Genomic DNA, 22164 nt, shown 5'->3' on the forward strand with positions numbered 1-22164 from the left:
AACACTGTGTATTGATATTAGGCCTGCCAATTGATTACAATGTTTAATCATGATTAATCGCATCATTTAGTTGCAGCTAAATGCAATGAGTTAATAACAGGCCTTGTGTAATAAACAGGTCCGATACAAACACAACATGATGCTGTGTAATATAATGATGTAATACAGAAGTTTCTTCACACAGCACAGTGTACACAATAATACCACAGCTGTATGAGTGTGAGATATCTCCAGATGAGCTTCAATGAAGATTCAGATATTTCCAGCTAGCGTTTTCATTTTAAGTTGCCAAGCCAGCGCCAGCATTTTTGATCATATTCATGAAACTTAATAGAATATTTTGTTGAATGATGCAAACACTGAAATATGTAAACAGTCAATATATCAAAAGAGAACCATTTTATTCTAGCTTCATTCATTATTTTTTATCAACACTTAAATTTGCGTACCAAAAAAACTAAAACGAAAAGAAAACCTGAGAAAATCACAAAGACTACGACCGGATGGGATTCAGAGCGATGATGAAAACACACATGGAGAAGATCGAGTTCATCAACACCCACACAACTTTACAGTCGTTTCCACTTCACGAGTCAACATTTCATTCAGTAACATTAGGCAGGTTAGATTTATTTGCCGTTTAATGTTGATGATCGCGCTATTTTCATAGACAGTAAATGAAATGGACACAGCGACCCCATTGGATTCAACAGAGAAAAGTGAAGTCAATTAGAAGCTCTTCTTCCTGATGGCTGAGCGACTGCGCAGACTCACACTGAGCTTGACGACGTAGATGTGACGTGAGCAGCCCGTCTGTCTTCTAGTAGCTGTGCCGAGAGAAATCTGAACCATTCCCTTCCGAAACTTACAGAGATGGAGAGTGTGAGTAGGAGCTGTCCATGAGCTGGAGCAGGAGCAGCTTTTGCTAAGTATTCTGATTAATTATTTTGTCACTTTGCCTCCACGTCCCCCCGATCGCCCGCGAGCTTCTCCTCCTGTCCATAAGGTAATCTCTCTACTGTGCGACAGAGAGTCGCGTGGTTATGACGCAATCGTTAGCCTACAAAACCTGCTTCTACGGGGCCATAACGTAAGATACAAGGCAATGGAGCCTTTTATACATTTTCGTGTTTCTTTAGAAATAAATAATGGACAAATGGAGTCTTTAAACGCCTCAGATGTAAAGTTATTCGCTGTCAAAGTGACGCTAAAATGAATGGGAGTCAATGGAATGCTAACAGCAGGTGATGGTCTGCTAATCAATGGCGGCGCCCGGGGAAGCTTCAATGTTTTCCAGCTGATGGATTACCCCCTTGGTAATTTTACATTTGCGTAAGCATTCTTCTATCACGTGTTTCTGCTTCTTCTTCGCCAGTGTTTTGATCTGGAGATGCTGTACTCTTTAAGATTATGTGTAATAGCACCCCCTACAGTTTAATAGTGAAAACACGGATTCCCAGAAAATTCCAATAGTTGTGTCACAAACACTAGCGGCGCCAGGATTTTGATTGTAGGTGGGCCTCCAGAAAACTGGATGGACCAGTTAAAATAAGCCAAAAAAAAAAAAAAAAAAAACGGGTTCCCCTTCAGCTCCGTTTCAGCGCTTTTCTGCGGCACTGAGGACAGCGACTCATAGCCTATTTAATGCGTAATTAGCACAGGTAAAAAAGAAAAGAAAAACTTAAAAAGGAATTTTTTGTTTCTTTTAAAAAAAAATTACAATTTTATTTAATGTATTGTTTAATAAAATTATAGGCCTATTATTTTTAGTTTATTAACAGCAGCAACAGCTGTAAAGATGAAGTTGTCGATCGTCAACTCCGTGAACGCGCCAGAGAGAAATGCACATCATGGATTGCATAATCAGAGAGTAGGCCTAGCCTTTTTCTTTTCGTTTTAAATTGTTAAAAAGACATTTCAAGCTTTAAGATAGATTTCATGTCTGTGAGGCATATGCTGAGTTTCGTTAAGTTAGGATGAGATGCGCTCCTGTTCACGAGCAATGCAAGTGACCGCGCGGGCGCGCCTCTTATATTGTCTCCTATTTGCTTCATTAAATACAGGCAATTGGTTGATAAAAAAAAATATTAAAATTAAGATACAATTTATACAAAACGAAATTCACTTTAAAAATGGCTTTCTAACTGAATTAAGTGGTCAAAATCATGTCTGACCCGCTCCATGTCTCTCGATATTGCGTATCCTATCTTACTCGTGCGGTTCACTTTTCATAATCAACTTAGATGAAAAAATAACATTATAATATTTTAACAAATATGAAACTAAATGAGCTTGATGGCTACAACACATAGTAGGCCTACAGACTCTCTATTTGTACAAATTGCTGCACATTAATTTTATTCTGAATTTTGCACACATAAGTTAAAAGGCATTTGTTTGTGCATGCATAGTAAAACATATCTGCAACATTTATCAAGTCCACTGATAATTATGCGTGCATTTATTAATTATTATCTTAATGAATAATGTAACAAGGACGAAGCATGTAGGCTAAACTGCGTTGTTTGTTTAGAATGGAATGGATCGCAAATAGATCCGAATGAAGAAACGTACAAAACCATAGTAGAAAATGGGTGGGCCCGGACCTAAAATGGGTGGGCCCAGGCCCACCCGGGCCCAATGGTAGCGCCGCGGCTGGTCACAAATGACTGAATATCTCATCAATGGCAGGAGAAGAGTTAAATTTCACTGTACCAAGATAAAAAAAAATGGCTTGACTGTAGTTAAACTTAGTTAAAGTTATTACTCATCCTCATGTTGCTCCAAACACGGATGACTTTCGTTCTTCAGTGGAGCATAAAATGAGAGTTTTTAAGAACATGCTGGCCACATATAAGGAAAACGAATGAAGACCTGAGCTGTCAAGCTCCAAATCAAAATAAAGGTTGTCTGACTTGGGTATTTTTGTAATCTTCTGTAATCATACGATGCTTCTTTTGAGGAAAAGACTGACATTTAATTTCTTTACTGAAAGTCTTGACACCAACCCTTTTAAGCTTCTGCTTCATCCCGCTCCTTTTCCAACATATTGTAATTATTGTTAAAATACTTTATAGATTTTTTTTTTTCTTTCGGCATGTTGCAACATACTTATTATATTTTTATATTCTTTTATTAGTATCTTTTTTTGTTGTTGTTCGATATAAAGAATAAATAAAACCACAGTAGCTCTACTTGCCATGATGTCAAACTTCAGTTCTGATCCAGTTCACAAAATCAGTCTGAATGATTTGTTCCTGAGTGGAACTGGTCCAGTTTTCTCTCTGAAGTTAACATCGCACTGGAGGGAAAGATGACCAGTCGACCAGGACTTACATTTAGGTGATTGTGGGATACAGAGCATCACATGACCTCAGAAGCCATGGAATACAGTTGGACGGATGAATTTAAAGGGTTAGTTCACCCAAAAATGAAAATTCTGTCAGTCATTACTCACCCTCATGTTGTTCCAACCCCGTAAGACCTTCGTTCATCTTCGGAACATAAATTAAGATATTTTTGATTAAATCTGAGAGCTGATCACTCCTCCATAGGCTTCTAAGGGACTGAAACTTGCTGGCCCAGAAAATGTATTAAAGACATCGTTAATATAGTCCAAGTGACTCCAGTGGCTCAATCTTAAATTTATCAAGTGACGAGAATACTTTTTGTGCGCAAAAACAAACAAAAATAACGACTTTATTCCACTATTCATTTCCTTCTCTCTGGGCCTCGGGTCTTTTCACGTAGTGTTTTCGCGCAGCGCGTCTGTGTTGCACGTCACCACGTATCACACATGACCAGCGTCGGCCAATAGTGAGCCTACGTGGTGACGTGCAACACAGACGCGCTGCGCGAAAACCCTACGTAAACTAACTCGAGGCTCAGAGAGAAGGAAATGAATAGTAGAATAAAGTCGTTATTTTTGTTTGTTTTTGCGCACAAAAAGTATTCTCGTCGCTTTATAAACTTAACATTGAGCCACTGGAGTCACTTGGACTATATTAACGATGTCTTTAATACATTTTCTGGGCCAGCAAGTTTCAGTCCCTTAGAAGCCTATGGAGGAGTGATCAGCTCTCAGATTTAATCAAAAATATCTTAATTTGTGTTCCGAAGATGAACGAAGGTCTTACGGGGGTTGAACAACATGAGGGTGAGTAATGACTGACAGAATTTTCATTTTTGGGTGAACTAACCCTTTAATGATAGGTTAGGTTAGTTGGGTTCGATCAAAACACTGCATCGTGATCCTGCATCAAACCTTAAACTTTGCTGTTGTCATGACGACCTGTATGCATCTTGATTTCTGTTTATGAGAATCAATAAGCAGCAGACACAGTGAGATAAATAGTTTCCCCATGGTTTTTGTGTGTGAATATATACACCTCTAAAATATGGTGAGTTTTTTTAACACAATTTTGGGGCAAAAATGGACAAAACCAAATGTTGGGTTCAAAAATTTAATTTAAAAACCTAAACCAATGGCTGGGATTGTATTACATTTGACTCAAAGTTGGGTTGAAACAACCCAGCATTTTTTATAGTGTAATGTTTCAATGCACCTTGTTATTTTGAATGGTGGCCTGTGCTTTGTGTGTGTGTGTGTGTGTGTGTGTGTGTGTGTGTGTGTGGGTGAAGCACACACAGAGGAAGCTGCAGTAGTGAAGCACACCTGTAGATGGCGCTGTGCTCCTGACCGTACGAGGCCCGGAGCAGCAGACGCTGAACGCTGTGGAGGACGGTGTGGAAGTCTCTCTTGCTGACGGCCAGTCCTGAGGCGTGATGCTGAAAGCTCTCCGGCAGGAGCTCTATCCTGCGCTCGGCTGAGGAGAACCGAGACCCCGTCGGCCTGTCCGTCAGTCTCAGCCCACCGCCCTGAAGAGAGAGAACACGTCAAGCGCTCCTCCTGTCCGTCAGCACATGCTAAATAGCTGGCGTTTGTAAATGATAAACGGACAAAAGAACATTTATAGGTTTACTTGGCTTTAATTTGTCCCCATTATTCGCTAATAGTTAATAACAAAACCTCCTTTTCAAGATATGCAGTCTATAATAATTATAATCAGCTTTATATACAAACAACAGACGGTTTTGGTATGTTCTCAAAGAGAACGGGTGTGTGTGTCTGTGTGTGTGAGAGAGTGTATGTGTGTATGTGTGAGAGAGAGAGAGAGAGAGAGAGAGAGAGGGTGTGTGAGAGAGCGTGTGTGTGTGTGTGAGAGAGAGAGAAAGAGAGTGTGTGTGTGTGTATTTACCTGTCAAATTTGACCCCACAATGAAGCTAATATGAGAAAACCTCCAATTTAGGAACATCTTCATTTGGAAAAACAATTCATAAATGGAATAAATTTAGTTTTTTTAAATCTAAAAATGTGTTGTTGGTTTTTTTTTTTTTTTTGCTATTAGGTTAGTCAATATAAATATCTTTATATAAAACTAGTACAGTAGAAGTGGTGTGTCTTCGTGTGTGTGCATATGTGAATGCGTGGAGAATAGGGTGATTTATGAAGAGGCATGCAATGTACATAAAAAAATGAGAGATTGTTTTGATGGAAGGAGGAATATTTTCAGGAAATTATGTTTAATAAATTGTGAAAAATTGTGTGTGTGTGTGTGTGTGTGTGTGTGTGTGTGTGTGTGTGTGTGTGTGTGTGTGTGTGTGCATGTGCATTGATGCAATAACAGGTAATCCATATATCTCAGCTCTGGACTCATCCTAGAGCATTATGGGATGCGATTCATTCAGCTCGTTTATTTACCACCCCACCACACTGACTGCTGGGAAAATCAGGCTTTATTGACATGCACATGCATAAACACACACACACACTGCTAGAAGATTGAGGATTTATGGGAGCTGGACTCTCTATTTGCACAGAGTTAATGAGGTATGCACATGCAAAACAGGGCTTAACGAACAATAATTACCTGTCATACACACATGAGCATGGCAGCGCCACACACACACACACACACACACAGACACACAGCCTCGCATCACACTAACATTTCCTTCAAATCTACAAAGGACAGAAGATTAACATAATGTCAGCAACTGAGCACACAAGCACACACACATGCTGGGTTTTCATGTTTCATGGGGACTTTCCATAAACAATTATATATATGGAGGAAAATTGGTCCGTCTTTCAGATCTTAGTAAACCTCATGGAGTTTTTTAGATGTTTTTCCTAAAATTCCATAAGAGAATTAAAAATAGACAGATTAGTTAGAAAGAAAGAAAGAAAGAAAGAAAGATAGATAGATAGATAGATAGATTAGTTAGAAAGATAGATAGATAGATAGATAGATAGATAGATAGATAGATAGATAGATAGATAGATAGATAGATTAGTTAGAAAGATAGAAAGATAGATAGATAGATAGATAGATAGATAGATAGATAGAAAGATAGATAGATAGATAGATAGATAGAAAGATAGATAGATTACTTGCAGTTTATTTATAATGATTTGTGAAATTTACTTACAATATTTGAGTTAAAATGGTTTCCAAGTAAATTCTACACATTTTTTTTTTTCAGTGTGTACAATATACAAATTTAAAACAATATGAATAGCAAATTTTTATTTTGTCTTTTTTTCTACTATTCACCATATGATCCCACTAAAAATGTTATAGTTATATAAAAAAGATATCTCATATCTGTAATAATATATCACGAGGCAGGTGTGTTTGAGAGTCACACTGATTTGCATGTAGTTGAGACTAAGAAAAAATAAAAATCTTTAACACGGCATGAATAAACCAAATATTATGAGAGTGCTTTTCAGTGGAGACTAAATAAAGAAGAATACGACTCGCTTCGGCTGAGCTGAGCCGACACAAATTAAACAAATTCTTGCTTGCACGCAAACAGGTGTGTGAACGCATACTCAAGCACACATTTACACACACGCAGACGTAACTCGTGAAAAGGTTAGCACAAACATAAACACAGCTGCGCGCGACACCAGCACACACTAATGCACGTATACAAACACACTCACAGACATAAACAGCTTCAGTCCGGCTGCACATCTACACTATAATTCTGACCAATTGTAGACAAAACAAAGACGACCACGCTGTGCTCTGGACGCCCACAGATGAGCTGAAGTGTTGGTAAATGGCATGATTGTTGGGCCGAGCTCAGGTAATGGGATCTCTGTGTAAAACTGAGGTCATTTAGCCTCTAAAGCCCTATTCGCAGTGGATTAGTATTATCTGGGGACCTCGTGTGATTTAGAAATGACCCCCCCACATCTGAATTGCACGGGATAAGCGAAGCCTGTGATTTTACTTGAATTTACTGACTTATCTCCCGGATATGATGTCAATAGGCTATTGCTTGGAAATGTCTTGTTGTTATACACTACTGGTCAAAAGTTTTAGATCGGTAAGATTTTTTATGTTTTTAAAAGAAGTGTCTTCTGCTCACCAAGGCTGCATTTATTTGATAAAAAACAACAATAAAAAAAAACAGTATTATTGTGAAATATTATGACAATTTAAAATGACTGTTTTCTATTTTAATATATTTTAAAGTGTAATTTATTCCTGTGATCCAAGCTGAATGTTCAGCATCATTACTCCAGTCTTCAGTGTCACATGATCCTTCAGAAATCACTCTAATATGAGGATTTGATGCTCAAGAAACATTCAATGTTGAAAACAGTTTTGTACAATTTTTTTCAAAATTCTTTGATGAATAGAAAGTTCAAAAGAACAGCATTTATTTAAAATAGAATATTGTCTAACATTATAAATGTCTTTACTGTAACTTTTGATCAGTTTAACTCATCCTTGATGAATAAAAGTATTGATTTATTTTATTTCTTTCCCCCCAAAAATAAAATTAAAATTCTTACTGACCCCAAACTTTTGAAGGGTAGTGTTTAACTTACCCTTAAAGTAAACTTACCCTTAACTTACAGTCCGTAAAAAAATATGGACGTAGTGTCCGTGACGTCACCTGTAGGTTTCTGAAGACCGTTTTTGAAGCCTAAAGTGGGCGTGGCCGACCGTCGCCATCTTGGCAGCGTCACTCCCGAATTTATTTATTATTGTCAGACAATGAGCTGAGGTAACGTGACGGCTAACAGACAGCAGACAAACAGCTAATGATGACTAATGACCACAGCAGCGGGAATCCACCTGTCACTCAAAAGTGGACACACCCTTAATTATGCAGAAATTTAAGGCTTAATATAATTTAAATGGATGAGTTATAAAAAAAATCACCCCCCTCACAGTCGTCATGAAGGGCTAAATTAGCTGTATAGAGCAAAGCCACTTTTTGCACCAGGCTGTAAACGTGTTGTTTTCTGCTGTAAAGTTGGGCATTTTAACATGGGGGAGATGCAGATTTGACTCACTTTTGCAGCCGGTCGATGAATTGCCGTTGAATTCACTTCCGTGTTGGTTTCAAGAGAGGGACAGGGAGGTTGCGTCGAGATGGCGCTGTGGGAACGCTGTGCGTGATTGTGTCGTGAAGCACTTGTGAAATCAGTCCAATGGCGTATAGGCGGGTGACGTCATGGCAGGAAGCTAAAGCGCACCAAGACCAAACATGGTCAGCTTCTGTGTCTTCAGAAAGCGCTCTGTGTGAAAGTTTGCTATGCTTACCAGTACAGTGCTTTGTGTCTTCGCTTAAAGCCAGCCATGACAGAACATGACATTTTGCATGTGACCTTGAGAAATTGTGACCCCAGGATTGCTAGCATACTGACTGTGTAGAGCTCCTGTGTTGAGCTTGTTTGCAGCGCGAGGACGCGCTTTCTGGGGTGTAACGTCACATTCATGTCTCGCTCTGTTCCGTTTAGTTTCATTATCTTGTTCTGTTTGTTTTCTAGTTTTTTCATTCGCTACAAGCTCACACGTGACAGTGTCTGCACAAGGCCTGAACGTTTATGCAAACAGCATACGCAAGTTTTTTACAGTTATTTAAAATATTTTCTAACAAAAAAGTTACTTTTAAAGTTTAGCTGTAACCAGGCCAAGGTGTTTGGAAACTTAAGCTTAATCCAAGGAATAAAAGGACAGCCGAACTTCTGAACTAATTTTACAATTCTGTGCTACACATTTTACACAGACCTTCAGGACAGGCAAAATCAGGGCACACGTCACGTCTTGTTTTGGTCATGTCTCTTTCATGTTTCCTGTTGTCATGTGATTCCCTGTTATAGTCATGTGATCCTGCCATGTGTTCACTTGTCATGTTGTCATTGGTTCATTGTGCACAGGTGTCCCTTGTCTTGTCATTAGTCCTTGTATATTTAAGGCCTAATGTTTGCCATGTGTCTTTGTCAAGTATTGTTTCCCTGTACAACTGTTGGTAAGCATCAAGTCCATGTTTTTATTTTGAGTGCCACGCCACGCCACGCCACGCCACGCCACGCCACGCCACGCCACGCCCACACCACGCCCATGCCACGCCACGCCACGCCCACGCCACGCCTTTGTTTTATGTTTGATCTTGTTTTTGAATAATAATAAACTGCACTTGGGTTCTACAACTTGCCTTCAGTGGACATGTGTTACAAAACATCTTTTACTTTTTTATTTTATAATTTTACCATCAAATTTGTTAGCATGTAACCATTTAGATTAATCTTAGATTAATCATCTTTTCATGAACTTCTGACCAAAGTTTGAGCTAAAGAGGAGGCCAAGTGAACGTTGTCAGACAAGTTTTCAATGAAATAGTTGGAGGGAAACATTCTGTTTAGTTTTTAGGCCTAAAGGGAAAGTCTGCCTGCATATTTCACAATGAATCACAACTGTGGAGAGTTTAAAGAAACCATTTATTTCACTTGATCCTATCAAATCCAGTGTGAATGCGTTTGCGATTGGACATACGCACCTCTATGATGACATCAGGAGCGCTGATGATGCGAACCGGGTCGTCTTTGGGTTCTGTGTCATGAGAGACCGTATACACCAGCACGCCTCCATACGCCAAGAGCTGCAGACGCAAACACACACAAGCCGGAGCAAGGGTCAGCAAACGTGTCTGTTTTCAAGAAAAGGTCGAAAACAAGTTCAAGACGCAGTGATTATTGATGAAGCCACACACACACACTCCCCTCACTGAACAAAGCAGAGCACATTCTCCTCTCCAGGTCTTTGGCTGTTATTGGGTAACGTTACGCTGCAGGGCAAATCAGAAGAGTTAAATCAGTCCAGCACACTGAGGGATGAGCTCAAGCTTCACTGGGGAGAACAACACTTCTCCATGTGTTTTTGCATCCAATCCTGGCTTTTTATTCACACACACGCGCCCCCACACACACATACATCCTCCTACATGCTCCTACACTTCAACGGAAACTAAATCTCCTCAGATTCGGCTGGGTTTACAGCGGTGCCGTGCGAGTAGAGGTCAGAGCTCCTCTCTCCAACACACCCCAGACTCATACGGCATTCACATCGAATGCTACTCAAAGCAAACATCAAAACGTCTTGCTTGTTCCACTTTTATATGTTCTGACTGCTCATGTCTAAAGGAACGAGGGGAGGCGTTTGTCTCCAGACCAACACGTGAAAAAAAACATTGATTTTTCAACACTGCGGCTGTCCGGCCAGCTAGAAGTGACATTTGGGCAAATTGCCCAAGAAATGCCATATTTCATTCCAAAATCAATAGGAACAATAAGAAATTATGATATTTTTGCTTACACAAAATGAAGCCTATTTAAGGACCATTAAGATGTTTCAGTATCGACATTATTTTCATGGCAGTTAAGTCTATTTCCCCCCAAATTCTCATTGCCGTAATGCAAGTAATACACAAATATATTACATTAAAAAAATCTTAAAACCGACCCCAAACATTTGAACAGTATTGCATTATATTATATTGTGGAAAATCTTTCAAAATAATGTCAGGAAACTTCATGTTCCTTAAATGAGGTTTCAATCTGTATATACTGTATATATATATATGAAGAGTTCAGATGCAAAAGCTTCATCTGAAATGTTGTTCTAGAATGATAATTTTTATCAAGCTCGTATATTTAAGTTCAATAATTTCAATTAAATGACAATGCAAATTACCTATTAATTGTAATTTAAGTGAAATTACTGAACTTAAATATACAAGCTTTATGAAAATGATCATTCTAGAAGAAAATTTCAGATGAGGCTTTTGCATCTGAACTCTACATATATATAAATATATATATATACAGTATATATACAGTATATACAGATTGAAACCTCATTTAAGGAACATGAAGTTTCCTGAGCTCAACCAGTACTGAGTGTTCAAGAATCACTTCATTCTGAGCAGCAAAATTGAATCATGCTCGGGTCAACAGAGTCATTAGTTTAGTTAGCTGAGGTCACTTAAAAACACATGAGTATTAATTCACGTAAACGCAGTTATTTAATAGGAATGTAATAATAGCTTCCTCTTGCCATTAAGTAGTCTAGTGAAGTTGTTGCATTGGTCTAAAGTACTGTGGTAGTCTATTGGTGCTATAATACATGGTATTCAGAGGTACTTCAATGAACACCACGCTACTAATATGCTACATTGTAAAAAAACAAGGTACTGCCAACGTACCAAATCCCAAAAACATTGGCACTTCTTTATTGTTAGAGTGAGTTCTTTTAGTAGACTGCAAAAAAAATCAAAACCCAAAAGCTACGACTGAGCATGAATGCAGACGTAGACTCAATGGGAAAAATGAAAAGAGAGAGTGAGAGTGGGAATTAGAACATCACCCCCGGCACATCTTATAGGAAATGAGAAACAGGCCATCAGTCCGGCACCTAAAAACTAAAGACAAGCGACTCTAGAGCATTCTGCCCTCCGACCTCTGCTGTGACCCCTCTCTCTCCATCAAATCAACCCCCTCTTCGCCCTGCTAACCCCTGCGTCTCAGCCCGTTTATTTTAATGTCCAGCAGAATGAGCCTGATATGGATCAGAGCCCACCTACAGAGACACAAACAAGCACAGCTCCACAAACTGAGTCTGGTTTGTTTGTGTTGTCCTTGTGACATCTAGTTCAAAAGGCAACACACATCTGGAGAGCGCTGAGAGTGCAGGAAAAAAGAGCCAGCACATAAACACACACACACACACACACACACACACACACACACACACACACACACACACACACACACACACACACACACACACACACACACACACACACACACACAGAGAGAGAGAGAGAGAGAGAGAGAGAGAGAGAGAGTAACTAATACCATGTGTGAACGCCAATGACCAGTAAAACTGTAGGCAAATATGTTGAGACTCCAGACAGACGGAGAATCTCAGGGAGAAGCAGAACGCCAGTGAAGATTTGTAACATGTTTGTGTCTGTGATTGTAGTGATGGCGTTGTGTTCACACGGCTGTTCCACTTCTAGAGCTGCTGTTGTCAAGCTGATGCCAAACTCGATCAGAGCAAATGTTCACAATATCACACAACCTGTTTTTGAAATGGTTTCTACATAATAAAAATACTAACAGAATGTTGCTATGCAACGTCGCTATGTTCGTCAAATGTGGCGTCAAAGAAATTGCGCTATAAAGCGATATATACTGTACTATATCTTTCCTGTAGCTCAAACAGTAGAGCGTTGGCGCTTGCAACTGCAGGGTCATGGGTTCGATTCCCAGGGAAAGCAAAAATTGATAAGAATGTAAATGTGTACCTTGAAATACAATGTAAGTCGCTTTGGATAAAAGCGTCTGCCAAATGCGTAAATGTAAATGTACTGTATAAAGCAAATCTCAACTGCTTGGTTATTTATATTCACAAAATGCACAGCTCTATACATAACTATAAGTGTGTTAACTTTATCTGCATACATACAGATCACTCATGTGAAACTAATCTCAACTGATGGATTGTTTATATTATTGCAAAATGTAAACTGTATTATCACTGTATATGCCACAGAATTATCAGATTATAAATAATAAAGATATGGGTAACACTTTATAATAACTACACGCTATTAATCATTAGTTAAGCATTAGCAAACAGTTAATTCGTCATTTATAAAGCATTAATAAGCAGTTTATAAATACAGCTATAAATGCTTTGTTCTTGATTTATAAGCATATCTATAATGTGTTTAATAATTGTGTCTTCATACTTTATTAATGATCAATTTATCATTTCTAAATGAAGTATAGCATTATTTACAAACCGGTTATTTAGGAGTTGTCAGTGGTTCATAAGATCACTTAGAAAGTGGAAGTAAATGATTAATAAACTGTTTAAATACATATTATTATTCAGACATATGGTAATGGTTAATTAGTGTGTTAATAAATGCTTTATTAACATGTATTTCTACTGTAATTCAGGGTTAATTCAGGAGTTATAAAGCATTTAGTAGTGGTCAGTTCACTATGTGTGTGAGCTCATCTAAAGTGAGGACTAGTTATGCCTTATAAAGCGTTTATAAAGGAGATTTAAAGACTGTTAATATTTCTATGTATCACTGTGTGTGTTTGTTTCCTTTTTCTGTTTAGAAGAAAACTGAGTCTTTAAATCTCCTTTATAAATGATGTTTAGTAGAAAACTGAGTCTTTAAATCTCCTTTATAAATGATGTTTAGAAGAAAACTGAGCCTTTAAATCTCCTTTATAAATGATGTTTAGAAGAAAACTGAGTCTTTAAATCTCCTTTATAAATGATGTTTAGAAGAAAACTGAGTCTTTAAATCTCCTTTATAAATGATGTTTAGAAGAAAACTGAGTCTTTAAATCTCCTTTATAAATGATGTTTAGTAGAAAACTGAGTCTTTAAATCTCCTTTATAAATGATGTTTAGAAGAAAACTGAGTCTTTAAATCTCCTTTATAAATGATGTTTAGAAGAAAACTGAGTCTTTAAATCTCCTTTATAAATGATGTTTAGAAGAAAACTGAGTCTTTAAATCTCCTTTATAAATGATGTTTAGTAGATAACTGAGTCTTTAAATCTCCTTTATAAATGATGTTTAGAAGATAACTGAGTCTTTAAATCTCCTTTATAAATGATGTTTAGAAGAAAACTGAGTCTTTAAATCTCCTTTATAAACGCTTTATAAGGCATAACTAGTCCTCACTTTAGATGAGCTCACACACATAGTGAACTGACCACTACTAAATGCTTTATAACTCCCTGAATCTACTACATTTACTTACACTTTCTAAGTGATCTTATTAATTAATGACAATGCCTAGTTTGTAAATAATGGTAAATAATGTGACTGGTTTGTAAATAATGCTATACTTCATTTAGAAATGATAAATTGATCATTAATAAAGTATGAAAATACAATTATTAAACACATTATAGATATGCCTATAAAGCAAGAATAAAGCATTTATAGCTGTATTTATAAACTGCTTATTAATGTCTATTAATGCTTTATAAATGACGAATTAACTGTTTAGTAATACTTAACTAATTATTAATAGCGTGCAGTTATTAATAAGTGGTACCAAGATAGGAATATATGTTGGTAACACTTTACAATAAGGTTCATTAGTTAACATTAATGTATTAACTAACATGAACTAACCATGAGCAATACATTTATTACTGTATTTAATAATCTTTGTTAACGTTAGTTAATAAAAACACAACTGTTCATTGTTTGTTCATGTTAGTTCACAGTGCATTAACTAATGCTAACAAGATTTTAATAAAGTATTAGTAAATGTTGACATGAACATTAACAAAGATTAATAAATGCTGTATTAGTGCAGTTCAATATTAGTTCATGTTAACTAATGTAGTTAACTAATGTTAACTAATGAACCTTATTGTAAAGTGTTCCCTATATTATAAACATTAACATCATAACAGTTCCAGTCCTCAAATCTGATTTGTCAAGCATTGGTCCAAGAGCGCTGGCGTTATGAACGAGTCACTAACTCATTGTTTCGTTTCAGGACAGAAGAAGATGGCTGTCTTTATATGAACGAGTCATTTGAATTATTCACTCAACCACTTTGTTTAAAAACAGAATTATAAAACAGCTATTGAGTGTTGTGTTGGATCTGCTGTGTCTCTGTTTGGTGCAGCAAAAAAGGCAAAATAAAGGCCCTTTCACACCATACGTGTAACGAAAAAGCGAATAGTTCGCGTCAAAACCATTCACATCAGCCGCGACGCGAATTTGTGACGTCTGTGACGTTCAGAGCTTCAACTTTCCAACTTTCACGCCGACAGTTGAGAAAACATGGACACTTCATCATCATCATCATCATCATCATTATCATCATCCTCCAGTGAAGACGAGCTTTTCATTTTCTTTAAAAGACAGAAAAGAAGGTTTTGTTTCCACCCGATCTTACAGAACAGAGAGTCTGAAGGGGATTATGCTAATGTCCACTCTTAGTTTCCTTCTCCTCTCTCCTCTCTCTCACACAGGTGTCCCTGAGGTTTCTCCACAGTTTTTTGCGTCTTAACACAGTGCCTTTTTTAATGTCAATACACATTACATGTAACACACGAAGTAACAAGTTAAAATCATTCGACTAGAAACTGTAGATATCACACCAATAATGTATAGTATACTAAAAGCAGCCCTAAATAGTCTCACTACATTTTGTTACATGTTCAAAGTAAACACGGTCTCTGTCTCTATCTTTGACGATAATAGTGTTAGCTTTCTATCCCAAATGTAGTTTATCCGGCTAGCCTACACAGCACAGGACTACACAACGACTAAAACTATCAAACAACACACTCACAGTCGTGATAACTGAGTTGGTTGGCAATGCTACGCCACACATTGTCTTTCAAATCGTTGTCCTTGTAGTGTGTGATTGGCTGAAGCCTTTTCTGTCGCCGCAAAAGTAAAAAAAAAAATCGACATCGAAGCGAAAAAAATAAAAGTCATTTTTCCGCCGCAGCGCATTCGCGTTCGCTGTGGAAGCGCTCATTACACAAACAGCTGATCAAAACATAAAACCAGCGCGCAAATTATTTGTGCATCAAAATTGCGTCCAGTGTGAAAGGAACTTTACTGGCAATTTTGCCACTAAGATGCAAGTAACTCAATATTAACTTATTGAACAGTTGTTTAACAGGAATATCACACTCACAATCTGGTCTGAATGTCAGCATTGATTACCTTTATACAACAGTTAGTTCTGGTTCTTGAATCTGATTGGCTGAGAGCCTTTCCCGCCATGCACAACTGCATGATCAGTCTGCAACCAGAACTTTTTATAGGTTCTATAAAGTACCTTTCCAGGCCGTGCCAAAATATTAAAACTTACAAAACAAACTCTTTGTGTGATCTCATTCAATCGCAAAATAGCTTTTGAGGCGTTTACATGTGTCATTTTCTGAAACCACTCCAAAAAATCAGATTTTAAGGAATATTATATCTAAAAAAATATCAAAATATCAAAACTGAAAGTTACAGCAAAGTTTGAGCTAACAATACGCATAAATTAATGTCCAAGAAAATAATGTTTTTTTTTCTTCACAATTGCACATAATCTCCATCGCTCCATGTGAAACACCAATCTATGTGTGAAATTCGTGAGCGAACGCTGTAAAGACCCACAATTTCCAGGTAATGTGCACTTCCTCCACAGCAATTTAAACTCTCGACGGAAAAACGTCTGAAACTCTCTGTAGAGGTAAGAATGAGCTGGTCTCTAATTTAACATTATCTTACCAAAAGAAAGCTGTTGCCATAGAGATAAACTGTATTACCAGACGCCTTGTCAAATATGCGGTTACTCAGTGTAAAGAGCAAATTCATATGGATCCAGCATTAAAGACAATATAACTTCACACAACCACTAAAATGTCTACACGTGTCTTGTGTGTGTAAGTGTGACGTGCATGTCAATTTAAATCTACTCTGACAGTCCTTTTAAGGAAAGCATTAAATGTTCCAGTGTCAAGCAAATAATGTCTGACTCAAAAGCCATAAAGTGATCAGACTTATAAAAGTGTCTGCATTACTGCAAATATAACGGTGAATCTCATGAAGAAGTGTCTGTATTACACCACAAAAGCAAAAAGGAAAAATAAGAATATTTTGCATAACGTTTTTTTTTTAACTTTTTCTTTATAGAAATGTGAATTTGGTGGACAATGAATTAAAGAAAATAATGTCACAATGCAAATAATCTTAATGATCTTAAAATAATAAAATACGTCAAGGTGTCAAGAGATTCATCCAGAAACGCTTTTTTAACACATGTAACCGACATCAGAGTGCATCAGTGACGCACAACCTGATGAATCCTTCATTTAAAACTTTAAAAGTCAATTAAATGTACAGCCTAATATATCTGGATATGAAAAGCCTTTTAGATGAATGCTGACAGTGGCTTTAAAGTCAGACTAATGGCATCATTAGCAGTGGAGAGAGTTCAGAGGTCAAAGAACATCCACAGTTAAACAGCTTCCCACACCACACATCTGAATATTCAGGAAAATCATATGCATATTCATCTTGTTCACTGTCTTGTCAAGTCCTCATGTGTGTGTGTGTGTGTGTGTGTGTGTGTTATCTGTTTAGGGTTCGTTCATGGATCTTCTAATGCTCAATCATGACTGATCAGTCAGCAGTGAGTTACATGTGAGGGAAAGAGCATATGAATTGGTGTTGACCCTATTACAGTGCAATCCTAATGTATATTCTGAGTCTTTCCTAGTCTTTATTCCACAAAATATTCCTTCCATAAAATGCATGTTGCAGTATGATTGAGGATTAGTTAATTGCTTGAGGTGCGTCTTCAGCTGTTTTTTAAAGGTCTCAGCACATCTATCTGCGCATGTTTACACAGGAACAAACACAAAAACACTTTCAGTGTAAACGGCCCCTTATTCCCATCACAGCACCAAGTTGAAGTTTCCCAAAGATTAATCAGATTTTAGTTTCAATTTTGGCTTCTAGTGGTTGTTAAAACACGATTATAAAATTATTATTGTGCCACATTGCGTTCCTTTCATTTAAAGCAGTGCGCTTTTGCTGAAGCCAAAATTTAAATGTGCAGTTTGTAGTTTCTGCGACACGTGTGACACCTAGCAGAATTACAAAAATAAATCTCATATTTTGCAAATGTCCCTCTCGCGCATCAAGCCTCCCTCAACTCAAACATCACAATCACAGCTCTTACGGGTGTATAAAAGCTTTTATACATCTGTGGGCGGGTCTCGGCGCAAATCTAAAATGTGTTGGTCTGAAGTCGCTTCATTACTCATAGGTGTGGTTTGGGCGTAACGTGAAATAAACCAATCAGAGCGACATCTCACATTCCCTTTAAGAGCAGGCGCGCTTGTTCCATGGCGGATTGCTATTATAACGGCGGATTTGCCAGGAGCGGTTCACAGCCGAGGAGACCGACGTTCTCGTCAGGGCCGTAAAACACAGAGAAGTTACATTGGGGATGGAGAAACACACCCAGATTAGCTTCGGTTAAACAGGGTTATGATAACTTGGGTAAATGTGTAAGCTAGATTTATGCCTATTTCTTCACATCTTCATGGACACCACAATGATTTCCCTCGTGTGGTAATATTTTTTTTTTGTAATAATGTATGATTTGCAAAAATGAAAACTGCTGCTTCTGTGTAGATGAGAGAAGCAAAGTGTGTGTGTGTTGTGCACACGCTACATTGATTATGGCCAAGCATGCGCCCTTAAAATAGCATCTGAATAACATGCGCAACACGCCACTGACTTTAGACGAGGTTTCTCCTGGTCAGTGGCGGAACTGTTTTCTGAAACTGCAAAATAGCACCAGGGAACGTTTGCGCCGGAACACGCCTCCTCTTTTCGCTGAACCGCCCCCGGGAGCGCAAGTTCATTTCCTAGTTAACCGACGTGCGTCTGTGGAGGGAAAAGTCCGCTGTGCGTCGGGTGCAAAATAGGAATGATACATGCGTCGTGTACAAAGTCAGTTGCGCTGGGTGCAAGATAGGGCCCTATGTCTAGAGTGAACGCGAGTGTCTGGCCTATAATAACCTCATCCAACGGATTTCTGAACAGGTGCATGATGATGTATGGAAGCTTGTTCGCTTTGATGTGCTCATGACCTGTTTAATCTTGCAAGGTCTAAATGCAGTAAATGTTTTGCACTTCTGTAATCAAAGCTGAATGTCTTTTCCCATGTTTTCCCAGTCATGGTCACACACCGGCTAAACACCCTCTGATGTATATCACTGTCTGAAATAAGATGAAGGTGTTTCTCAGACAGATCAGTCCTGTATACTCATCTGATTTAATATTTCACACTGCCATTATGTGCATCTTTAAAGTCCCCGGTTGTCCCTCTCTCCCTGCAGACAGTAAAGTTAAATCAAGGGCAAATGAAAGGCTAAACGAGCCTGTAACATAACAATGATAAATTATGTCTGTATTATAGTCATGTGACGGACATCATTACAGCACATTATCAGCAGATTAATACTAACACACACACACACACACACACACACTAGCCCGACCCCTAAACCTACCCATCACACACACACACACACACACACACACACACACACACACACACACACACACACACAAGACTCACTTTCTTGTGCAGGTAAGCAGACGGGGCACTCCAGTAGTAGGGTGCGGTCAGGTGAGTCTGAGCATCTGATTGGCTCACGGTGAGCTGGTGGGCCGTCTCTCTGCTAGGCTCCGCCCACACAAGCCCCTTCCCATCCACTCCTGTCAGATACCATCCAGACATATCCATCACCTGCAGACAAACACACCAAAACACACAGATTTATGAGACTGTTGTGAGTGCGGTGTAGAGATTGGGGCAATAATGATATGGAAAATTTTGCAAATATTTTTTTGTTTTTTTTGTTTAATCATTTCAGCAGAAGGTCCAGCAACTTTATTTATTAAGGGTTACATTGGTAACCTGAGACGTTTTATGGAGAGATTGAGAGGCTACATTAAATATTTGCACATAAAATTCATGGAATCATTATGTATTTTAAGGTGTTTTATCTCTATTTTGTATTTTCAGGTAAGCTTGACAGATGGCATGTAGTCTGTAAAATGTACTGTAAGAAAATAAAAGATTTAACTTCCAACTGCATCTGTTCCTGGATAAATTTAGCAGTTATTGATTTCATGTCATTGTCACTTTATTTCAAACCTTATTAGCACATAATGCCCTCATTATAAAGAGAACATTATTGACTGTTTCTCTTTCTCTCTATCTGCTTCCCATTTGGAAAGGACATTGAGAAATGCCTGAGCTTGACATATATATTTGGAATAAGAGCTGAAAGACACAATCACACATGACTTTGTGAGATTCACCCATTTAAAAAGGGAACACTGCAAAGCACTGTTCTGTGTATAAACCTGATAAAAAAATAAACATTTTCTCTAAAATTGGCCCGGATGATTTCTTATTTCAGTGTAGTTTAGCATCACATAGTTTAGTAAGACTGTGTGTGATTAGACAGTTATATGAATGTCTTTAGCCACTTTAGAGTCATTAAGATTAAAGCCACAGAACACACACACACACACACACACACACACACGCATGGGCAGCATATGGACAGTTTGAACGCACACACACGACCGGCCATAATTAAAGCACACAGAGCTCTGAAAACACAACTCAAGGTCAGCTTAATTGTACAGACAGATGCTGGTAGCCATCTCTCTCACACACACGCACGCACGCATGCACGTACACAACAGTGGCACTGATACACTCAAATTCATACACACAAATTGATGCAAAAAGTGGCCCATACACTATTAACCTTTCACCCTTCATAACACTCTTCCCTTTAGTGTAAAGACTGCGCTTTTGACAGTTCGCTTTTAAACGTGATGACCAGCAACTTTTTATTCACTCATTAAACTGGAAAATATGTGAATGTGAATGGCCTGTGTGTGTGTGTGTGTGTGTGTGTGTGTGTGTGTGTGTGTGTGTGTGTAAGAACAGCCATTACTGCTTAATAAGACTGAATCCCACTAGCCAAGCAGAGATTTGAGATAGTGTAACTAATGAGAAACGAGACCCCTCTCTCTCTTTCTCTCTCTCTCTCTCTCTCACACACACACACACACACACATGTCTCCTACATTACTGTAGTCCCAGTGGGATTCAGTACACAGGCTGGCCAGCCCATAACAGTAGCACTTCTCGCATCCACGTTGACGGTCTTCACCACGGAGATGATAATATCCCTGTTTACAACGGTCACAGTTCCGGCCCTCCACATTCTCCTGAAGAGAGAGAGAGAGAGAGAGAGACAGAGAGAGATACTGTTGAGTGAAACTGGGCTGCATGCACTATTAAACACTGTTAAAGCAGCTCTAACCCATGGGAAGTGTGTTACTTAAACACACACGCAGGTGCGCAAACCTCCACAGTGAAGGAAAACTCATTATTCTTCTATTTCATTTATTTCAATAGCTGCAGGACCTCTGTAACAGGGTTTGTGCACCACTTAGAATTATGTTAAGATTTCATATCTGCTATAAATTTAAATAAGTTGAAATAAGCTTGCCAAAATATAGCCTATTCCCACTACCGTTCAAATGTTTGGGGTCGGTAAGATGTTTTTGAAACAGAAATCATTCTAATATGCTGACATCTCACTTATCAATATAACTATAATCAATTGATTAAAAACTGTACGGCAAAACTAGTTGACAAAATGCATTTTGCAATATGTAATGCAATTTGTTTTAGCACAAAACTTGAACTAGTGAAACTGCTCTGTGTGTGTCTGTGAAGAATTGATGAATTGTAATTTGGTACAATAGCAATTTCCAGTTCAAACTGATATGTGTGTGTTGTGACCAGCTTCATTCAGAGTCACACTTATAGGGCCCTATTTTAACGATCTGAAACGCAAGTATCAAGCGCGAAACGCAAGTAACTTTGTGGGCGGATCTAGGGAGCTGTTGCTATTCTACCGGTGGGATAAATGACTCTTGCGCCCGACGCAAATCTAAAATGTGTTGGTCTGAAGTAGCTTCATTATTCATAGGTGTGGTTTGGGCGTAACGTGAAATAAACCAATCAGAGCGACATCTCACATTCCCTTTAAGAGCAGGAGCGCTTGTTCCATGGCGGATTGCTATTATAACGGCGGATTTGCCAGGAGCGGTTCACAGCCGAGGAGACCGACGTTCTCGTCAGGGCCGTAAAACACAGAGAAGTGACATTGGGGATGGAGAAACACA

The 22164-nt window shown here is 38.3% G+C and overlaps 1 protein-coding gene across 5 annotated transcripts in view; it reads right to left on the reverse strand.

The window, feature by feature from the left end:
* lama2 (laminin, alpha 2) overlaps nt 1-22164 on the reverse strand; it is a 250998-nt gene that overhangs the window by 138467 nt on the left and 90367 nt on the right. For all 5 annotated transcript variants that reach the window (XM_079887440.1, XM_079887439.1, XM_079887438.1 and 2 more), the window contains exons 11-14: nt 21055-21198; nt 19523-19693; nt 9869-9970; nt 4676-4878 (exon numbers count right to left, since the gene is read on the reverse strand). In XM_079887440.1, the coding sequence (XP_079743566.1) occupies nt 4676-4878; nt 9869-9970; nt 19523-19693; nt 21055-21198 (620 nt within the window). The remainder of the gene's footprint in view (nt 1-4675; nt 4879-9868; nt 9971-19522; nt 19694-21054; nt 21199-22164) is intronic.

The sequence above is a fragment of the Squalius cephalus genome (assembly GCF_949319135.1).
Source record: "Squalius cephalus genome assembly, chromosome: 12".
In the NCBI taxonomy this organism is placed as follows: domain Eukaryota; kingdom Metazoa; phylum Chordata; class Actinopteri; order Cypriniformes; family Leuciscidae; genus Squalius; species Squalius cephalus.